General features: G+C 41.8%; 1 protein-coding gene across 1 annotated transcript; it reads right to left on the bottom strand.

Moving 5' to 3' along the window:
* Nucleotides 1–1,374: 1,374 nt before the first annotated feature.
* On the bottom strand, nucleotides 1,375–9,560 carry hcar1-3 (hydroxycarboxylic acid receptor 1-3; the record flags this gene model as incomplete). Its single annotated transcript, XM_084321913.1, has 2 exons — nucleotides 1,375–1,604; nucleotides 8,807–9,560. 2 exons carry the CDS (start codon nucleotides 9,558–9,560, stop codon nucleotides 1,375–1,377), a joined length of 984 nt encoding a protein of 327 aa, XP_084178039.1.
* Between the last annotated feature and the right edge of the window lie 565 nt (nucleotides 9,561–10,125).

Here is a 10,125-nt window from a genome sequence, read left to right on the forward strand (position 1 = left end):
ATGCAAGAGATAACTGGTTGAACTGGTCAAACTAAAGGTGGTGGCTGAGAGGAGGATGAGGAAAAAGCTGGACACTATACTGGAAAATCCCTCCCACCCGCTCTATGAGGAGCTAGCCAAGATGAGGAGCACGTTCAGCCATAGACTTATCGCTCCACGACACACGACAAACAACCTGTCTTGGCCAGTCCTTCGTGCCAGTATAGTCATCAGGCTCCACAACCATGGGCATGGACTGCTGCCGATAGTTGGAGAGCTAACGGCTGGTGAACTTGAGAGCTGTTAGGACTATCTGACTCTTAATTATAAACACTGCACAGACTCTGGTGTAGCATGTTAATATGTTATGGACCATGTATACTATCATCATTATTACTACTGTCTGATTGAATTCTGCCTTTCACTACTGTTCACTACTTATTACACTCATAGACACTAACAGTCATCACTATTATCACTATCATCATCATTACCTTGATCTTTGTTCTATTATTATTACATATTCTGCTTGTACCCCCCACCCCCATGCTGCTATGACACCTGAATTTCCCCAAGGGGATTAATAAATGAACGCTTGTCTTCACTTGACTTTGTTTATTCGAGGGAAGCAACAGTTGTGATGGGAGGATCAAGAAAAGAGGGCAGGGTTTGAGGTCAATTATCGCAGCAGGATTATGCATGTGTTCACATTGAATCTACTTCATCTTCACTTTGTGGAAAATGACTCTCCGGCCTACAATATCATAAGCACCGATTACAAAAAGCACCATAAACCTCCTACTACATAATAAAAACCAAACTACATATTACGACCACACAATAGATACCTAACACATTCATATTATTGCGTGAGGTGGAACCACAAAGGTCTAAGGGCTGACCCCTATTAGTCGATTAGTCGACTAATCGGTCGAAAGGAGCCGTAGTCGACTGGCCAACCTCTAAGTCAAAAAAATAAAAAAATAAATTATAATTCATTTTTATTCTTTCCAAAAGAAAAGAGGCCTAGAAGCGTGGCTAACGCCAATGGCACGCATACCAGAGGCTAACTGCCTACGAAAACAGGCACAGAGGCACTGAAAGAGGATTTCACCCATCTAATGAACACACTAGACTAGACAAATATCAAGATGTATCCATCAGTGGACCAATTGCATGCTTTTGCAGAGGACAAGAAGCCTTCAGTCGACTCCTTGAGACATTAAGCACCCCCACAGCCCAAATGGAATGATAAAAAAAAAATTTAAAAATAAAAAGATTTTAATTTTTAATTTTAGTCAACCAATAGTCGACTAACGGCAAATGTTGGCCAATCATAGTCGACCATCCAAATCCTTAGTCGGGGACAGCCGTTGTTTTCTTCACCGCAGGCTCTCACCCAATGCTGGCTGGGCTACCGTGGCGTCTCAGCTTCATGCTCAGCTTGTTGATGGAGCTCTTGAGGGCATTACTGAACATGGAGCTGGAGCAGTAGATCAGAGGGTCCAGGCTGCTGTTCAGGTAGGTGAAGCCGATGGACAGGCTGAATAAATGGCTCCATAACTTATAGGATTCACAGTCCTTACGGAACCTCTGGATAAACACTGCAAGCCCCGTGAAGATACCTGTGGTGGTGGGATAGGCACACTTCTAAATATAAAAGTACCTACTCTGGTAAAAAGTTAAAAAGTCCACCAGGCAACATTCAACTTAAGTAAAAGTAGAAAGGTATTTGATGTACTTAATTATGACAAACGCATTCTACGTGTTTGACCTTGTATGTTCTTCAGTGCATGCTCTTTGAAAGTTCATCATTTCACATTTCAGTAACACGTGTTGTATGTGAATCTCTTTTTTCCTCAAAGTAGCTAACTTCAGATGCTGTACATGTAGTGGATTAAAAAGTAGGATATTTCCTTTGAAACATGGAGGAGTACAATTGAAATGGAAATACTCAAGTAAAGGAAAAGTACCTTGAAATTGTACGGTAATTAAAGAACAAGTTCAGAATTTTGAAACCATAGCCCTATTTCCTACTTACCAATGTTGTCAGTAGAGTCCTTTCCCATGCTGGATACCACAAACTAAAGTCAATGGGTAGCTATAAATTCGGTGTCTGATAAAATTCAAATACTTCTGTCACTCATTTGCTTCCATAGAGTAGGTATCAGTGTTCATTTCAGGGCTTGTATAGACTGGAGCATGGCCCTATTAACTTTGCATAATGTTTGTGGCTAACTAGGTGCAGCTGTGGGTATAGTATGAAGAACAGCCAGGATTCGACTCTACTGACTGAGAACATCATTAGGAAATAGGGCTAGGGTTCCAACATTCTGAACTTACCATTTAAAGGGAAAATCCACCCTAAAATAGAATTCACATGTTATTTCTATAATACTGTAGATGGTGGCACTATAACTACTAACTTTACGCATATCTCAAGAACCGTTCATCTGATCAACTTCACGGCCGACTCGTATATTGCTAAGGACACAGGGGAGTGCAGTGTAAAATGTTTTGCCATTTGGCCAGATGGTGGCCCTATTGCAATAAGCTTTACATTTTGGGTTGTAACCTTTGAAATCCTATCCATTTAAGATTTTTTTTAGCAATCGTCATCAAATTCAGTAAAAAGCATCTCTGGACCAATCCAAAAAAGTAAATTTTTCGGATGTTTGATATTACATACAGTTTTGTTTAGCCCCTTTCGTGACTGTGATGCACGCCAACAAGGTTTGGCCGAGTGAATACACAGTCACTTGCTCCTCAATGGGAAACCAACCTAGATTTACCATGAAGGACTGGTTCTAACCGAACCGTTCGTTATACAAGTATCACAGATACATTTCAAAGGTACTCACAGTTGCATGAGGGTTTCGAACAGAGAAACGCTAGGGTTTGAAAGTTCGGCGTTGCTAATAAACATTTTAAATAATCTTTATAAACTGGTCAACACTGCTCAAAAACGGCGTTATTTCCGTATTTGGCTGCCTGGTGCGCCTGCACTGTGATCACAGCGCATGCGCATCAGGCACCCAATGCCGGAAATAAAGCTGTGTTGACCAGTTTATAAAAATTCTTTAAAATGTTTATTCTCAAAGTCAACTTCCTGTCTGTTGTTGCTAGGCAACTGCAGCGTGGGGGGAAACTGCCCCGCCTGGTACATTGTGTACGGGTCATTTAGTGCAGAAACGGATCGTTAAAGTGTCAAATTAAAGACTATCAAGCGGAATTTTCTTCAGTCCTTCACAATGCCAAAGAGCTGCTGTGTTACGCGTTGTACTAATGACAAAAACAGAAATCCAAATTGCAAGTTCAAGGAGGAAAAAGTGGCTGGTGGCTAACTTTCGGCTAACTCGCTCTGCTGTTGTGGTTGTGGTAGCTACATGCTAAGCTAACGTTAATTACATAATATCGAACCGATAGGAGCTTATCTTATCTAATCTTACGTGGATGTTTGATCGGGTAGTGGCACACGTGGTACCACCACGTAAGATTAGATAAGATAAGCTCCTATCGGTTCGATATTATGTAATTAACGTTAGCTTAGCATGTAGCTACCATGACCACAACACAGAGCGAGTTAGCCGAACGTTAGCCACCAGCCACTTTTTCCTCCGTGATGCATCAGCTGGTATTATATAAAACTTGCGATTTGGATTTCTGTGTTTGTTATTAGTACAAAACGTAACACAGCAGCTTCAATTTGGGTATTCGAGAGTTGGCCATGTCTGTATGTGTTTTGTATGGACATTATGTCAAGTCAATCAGGGGGAGATCTTTGACTCATATCTCGCCTTAGAATCACCAGAAAGGCTTTCGAAATAGTGAAATGCCATGTTGGCCTCAATATTTTCAAAACAAATCGTATGAAAATGTTATGAAATGAACAAGAATGTGATAAAACATGTAATAAAAACGGACCTCAACGCATGCATTTGATGGTAGAAATCCGTATGGTCCCCCTATACCAAGATGGCGGCGGTCTCGTGACATCAGAGTGTCTTCGAGAATGTGCATCACAGTCATGAAAGGGGCTAAGTTTTGCTATAGCTGGCCCACAAAATTGCTCAAATGCTGTGGGCAGGGCTTATCTTACAGACAATGTCATATCTCCTGAATGCTTTGTGCTATTAATAATAATTGATCATTTATTATAATTATTTTTTTAAATTATTTTATTGCAACTACATTTAGTGAACATAGATATGATTATGATGTCTGATTGACCATGATAGATTTGGCGCCATCTAACCAATAGGTGGTGCTGTAACAGCATCATCTAACTATAAAGGAAGGAACCTCTGTCTGTGTGTGTGTGTCTGCGACTCCTGAACCCTGCCTTTGATTGATTGATTGAAAACTTTATTAACAGATTGCAGAATGGGTACAATACAGTACAGCTCAATACACACATACGCCTTTAGGAGTATTAGCGGTGTAGCGGTGGTCAGCCCAATATAATCAAATATTGGGTGCCAGACAGGCTAAACCTGTCAATCCTGTCAATAAATCAAATAAGCTAAATAAAGTAATACTGTCCAATACCGGTTAGCTCTAGTAACCTCCACTACAGAAAATGTGCTTGTGATAAGGGTTCGAATAAGAGGCAGGCAAACAGTATTTAGTGACATTTATGCTGTATTCAATTATACACAAAAACAAGTGCAACCAGATACATAAAACACAAGTGCAAAACGGCAATAAGTAAAACAGTCCAGATTGTGTGTGCTCAGTGAGTGTGTGTGTGTGGGGAGGGGGGGTAGCAGGCTGGGGTATGCTGAAGTGGTGGCTGAGGAGAGCTTGGAGATTGGTAGGGGGAAGCTGGGAGAACAGGGACACTGGAGATCTTGAGTAAAGGTGGTCAAGTCTGGGATAGTTGAGGGTTTGAAGAAACAGTTCATGGAAGGGGTTAACTTTCCAGCACTGGTGTCCTCTCTTTACAGGTGATACTCTCTTTGATCTGCCATGTTGTAGGCCACAGGATACATGATGAGTCTGTCACCGTTTCCTCCAAATCAACGTGTTCTTTGCCTTCTTAAATCGCATTTTCGTCTCAGTATTTCCTTTGCTCTCACTTCACTCCTCTATCCTGCTCGGCTTCCTTGCTCTGCTTCACACCCTCTGCAATGAATCAACTCAGCTGAGTCCTATATGGCAATTAGACTGCCTGTCTTAAAGGGGCAGTGCCAATAGGCCACTCTGCTACAAGTATTATCTTGTTATGTCTGCCCTTTCATTCCAGTAATCTATATTTTGTTGGTAGTGTGGGCCAAATAAATTTTGTTTCTGAGAGTTATAGTTCAAAAGTTACAGACCAAAGCGTAACGTTTGTTGTTATAGCACCACCATCTGGCCAAATGCCAACAAATCTGACACTGCTCTCCCCTGGGTCCTCGGCAACACACTTGACACAGACACACGCGCACCTACACAGACATGCAGAGGTTCCTTCCTTTACAATTAGATGATGCTGCTCATGATTAGCATGTGGGTAGTCTTTCCCTGAGAGCATATTAGCCATGTTAATAGTATTTATATTGAGTAAGCTATACATATTTCTGCTGTAATGATAACTGTGAATGTTTAAGTGGTAATGCTTAGCATAATTAATCTCTATTAATGTTTGACTTACACATACTCTGTATGTCCTATTTACTTCAGAACCACCCACATAGTCTTGGAGAGATTGGACAGCAACTATATTAAAAAAAATAGGATGTGTGTGACAGCATGTGTATAAATCTTCTCTAAATTTGGACATCGACTCAATGTGTTCTAATGGGACATACTGTAGTGATTTCACCGGTCAGACATCAACACCTGAGACTCAATGTGTTCTAATGGGACATACTGTAGTGATTTCACCGGTCAGACATCAGCACCTGAGACTCAATGTGTTCTAATGGGACATACTGTAGTGATTGCACCGGTCAGACATCAACACCTGAGATTCAATGTGTTCTAATGGGACATACTGTAGTGATTTCACCGGTCAGACATCAGCACCTGAGATTCAATGTATTCTAATGGGACATATTGTAGTGATTTCACCGGTCAGACATCAGCACCTGAGACTCAATGTGTTCTAATGGGACATACTGTAGTGATTTCACCGGTCAGACATCAACACCTGAGATTCAATGTGTTCTAATGGGACATACTGTAGTGATTTCACTGGTCAGACATCAGCACCTGAGATTCAATGTATTCTAATGGGACATATTGTAGTGATTTCACCGGTCAGACATCAGCACCTGAGACTCAATGTGTTCTAATGGGACATACTGTAGTGATTTCACCGGTCAGACATCAGCACCTGAAACTCAATGTGTTCTAATGGGACATACTGTAGTGATTTCACCGGTCAGACATCAGCACCTGAGACTCAATGTGTTCTAATGGGACATACTGTAGTGATTTCACCGGTCAGACATCAGCACCTGAGATTCAATGTATTCTAATGGGACATACTGTAGTGATTGCACCGGTCAGACATCAGCACCTGAGATTCAGCCTTTTGGTTCTTCAAACTCAGAACCTCTTTTAAAATAATTTTTAAACAACTCGTTGTTGTTGGATAGCAGGTGATTCAAGAGATTTGAGGTCATATTTTTCAAAGTGGAAAGTACAGTAGGAGACGTCGGGGCTCGCCTCGCAATCCAAAATTATGAAACAGCACTGAGCAAGAGTCCTGACTTTTGACATTGAATGTTCTTACAATGCACACTTAAGCCTTGAACACAGTTTGGATGGATTACAGATAATGTTCTTGTCATCTTTTGACAAAATCAAAGTAATAGTAACCAGTTGTTTTTTCTGATGGGATAACTGTAATATTACTGAAATTGATTTTCTCGTTACTGAGAAAAAGTTATATTATTACTAGGGATGCTCGATATTGGCTTTTTTACCGATACCGATATACCGATATTGTCCAACTCTTAATTTCCGATACCGATATCAACCGATACCGATATATGCAGGGTTTCCCCCTCCAAAATTTTTTAATAATTTCAGGTAATTAACATTACATATCTCTTGTTGTGGAATTAACACAACATTATGCATACTTTTGACAATAAATAAAATCAGAATTTGTTCTTACTTGCTTGCCTGGGTAAATAAAGGTTATAGAAATGTAAAAAAAAAAAAAAAAAAAAAAAAAAATATTTGAAAACCGATACCGATATTTTCCGATATCACATTTTAATGCCGATATCGGCCGATAATATCGGTAGGCCGATAATATCAGACATCCCTAATTATTACTGTAACGCATTACTACCCAACACTGGTGACGATGTCATCAAGAGACAAGTCCTGGACCTGCTCCATTGACAGTGAATAGTGGAACAACACCTCTAGGACACTATGACAGAACCCATGTTGATTTTACTTGGATATCGCTACATTTTCTAACTCATAGCTCTAAGCCCTACATTTAAGCAACACTCATTTGGATGTAATAGCCAAGTGTCTCTTGATGACATCACAGATTCAAGTCTTGATGCTCAGATTTCCAGGAGCTGTCTATGTTAAAGGAATAATTCAGATTTTTGGGCAAAGTTTTATGAAATCCTGTACTTGCCAGTAGTGTAGTGGATGCAATGCAATTAGCTTACTTACCGAGTCCCGTGGGCGGAGTTCTGGACGGTTTCAGAGCGAACTGAATCCACACCACAACATGTAGGCAAATGGGTTACCTATTTCTAACACAAAATCATAATCCTCTAGCACTTTGTATTCTGCTATCATTTGCCACAATTCTTTCCTTGAAATGTATTACTACGCACTGGAGCAATTTCACAGGTAAGGTGAGTAACCATATGCCTGCATGTTGTGGTGTGGATTAAAACCTTTTAGATTTCATGACCCTGTTTCTGCCGTTTTCTGCCTGTCTAAGGCTTCCCGGTTCATTCCAACCACACGACTCTGTAAGCTAATAGCTTTTCTTCAATTACACTACTGGCAAGTATTTCATACAAGTTCATAACAGGCGCCCCCCAAAAGTGGCAATTTTTTTACTTAAACTTGAGGACTGCATACTTTTATTGCAAACCAAAATACTATACTTTATACTTATAGCACATGCACGAGCCTGGTCTCTTTTGAAAGATAACATTCTGAAGTTTCTGATACAATAATTCACTTTTAGTGCTAATGAAATAGAGTAACATAGGTCTGAACTTGAGTTGAACTTGAACTTGTGTACTCACGTTTTTCTGTAGTAGGTATGGCTGAAAAAACACACTGGGACCATAGCCTGAAGTCTTGTGTAGTACATACAAATCCGTCCAGAAATGAGTGATTAGGAGCGATTCTGGTCAACTGTGTAAAAAAAAATAAAAGCTCTGCAGGTTTCCATTTTCTCCTAGACTCCAATGCATTCAGCGAATTTTTTACTTCCTGTTTTCGCTCGTGACTTTTCACCTAGATCCCTGATTCGCTGGGGTATCATTGGAAAGCCACACTCATTGGTTACAACCCTGTCCAATACTTTTAGAGATCACCAAATGATTGACGGAGTTAGAGCCTCGGGAGTCGGGAGTGATATTCGAAAAAATTTAAAGTCTGCTAAAGACTTTGGCGAACGCCTCACATATCGGCATGCAACTCGAGAACCGCTGAATGGATTTTGTTGCCTGAAAGGGCAATCGACAGGCAACAGATAGGGCATTAATTCGATATACATATTGTATTAAAAATATGCACACCCGAGGTAAACAAATCTGAACTATCCATTTAATATATCTGTCCAAGATCATTGAAATAACACCGTTTTAGGGTGGATTCTTCATTAGAAGAACAGGAAAAAACTGAATACCTGGCATGAAACAGATGACGAACACAGCAACAATCACCCCCACTGTCCGGATGGCCCTGCGCACCTCTCTCTTCTTTTCCACCTGCCGCTGGCGCTTGTCCATCTGCCACAGGACACAGGTGATCCGGCCTGAGCAGAATAGCAAGCCCAGCAAGGGGAGGAAGAACTCTACAATGTAGACTACCTCGTGTATCACTATTCCAGGCGGTTTCTGTTCGTAGGAATTGAAGCTCCGACAGAGGGAGGAAGTGTTGCTCTGCTGGAGGAGGTTGGTGGCCAGCAGGGGGACCCGGAGAGAGATCACCATCGTCCAGATCAGGCCTGCTACCCAGCTCGCCTGAGCAGTCGTGATCTTGTTGATGCAGTGATGCGGGTGGACCACCTTAAAGTAGCGGTCCACTGCCACGGCAGACATGAAGGCAATACTGGCTGAGCGGTTGACCGCTAGCATGAAGAGGTTGATGCGGCACCAGACCCCTCCAAACACCCAGTTCTCCTCTCGAAGGAAGTTGTCGATGCGGAAGGGCACGGACACCAGGAGGAGGGAGTCAGCCAGAACCAAATTGAAGAGGAACAAGGTGTGGGGCTTCCACTTCAATCGAAAGCAGAATATCCACAGCGCCAGCATGTTCCCTGGCATCCCCACAATCAGCTCAATGATGAGGATAGGGAGCATGATAGGGAGCAAGATGGAGTCCACTGACATCTGGTTGGGTACATCACAGATGAATGAGGAGCTGTTGCTCATATTCATCGTGTCGGTAATACCAGTCACTGAAGCTGCCGCTGTTGTCTAAATCTATTTCAGGAAACTCTCACACTCCTTTCACACAAAATGTAGGTGCTTGACATTTGCAACACCTGTCCAAAAGGAAACAGAATGAGAGAGTTATTAGTGGGAGGGGGGGTCTGGTCTTTTGTGTGTAACCCAGATTCGCAATTGATAGGTTTGTTGTCAGAAGCGGTGCTGGTTGGCCGCGATGAAATGGGCTCTGCCTCTGACTTCGAGGCAGAGTATTCGCCTTTGTTAACTCTGAGAAGAAGCACGGATTTTCCTTGCAGACAAAAACAACACATTGGCAGAGAAATGTGCTGATAATGCGCTGGAAACTCCGTTAGTGGCACTCCAGGATAATCAGCGGAGATTTGGGGGTATTTACTAAGCTTGATGGCTTTTTGTAGGAACAGAATGCAGCCAGGAGGCGCTCAATGATCTTTCGTGTGACAAGCTACTGAAAGTCAAGTTCACTGGACACTGGACAGGCCCTCGCAAAGTTCTGGATATAAGTCCGGAACGAGTACCAAGTGTTGTGTAATGC

Source organism: Notolepis coatsorum (assembly GCF_963971535.1).
Source record: "Notolepis coatsorum genome assembly, chromosome: 9".
Classification (NCBI taxonomy): Eukaryota; Metazoa; Chordata; class Actinopteri; order Aulopiformes; family Paralepididae; genus Notolepis; species Notolepis coatsorum.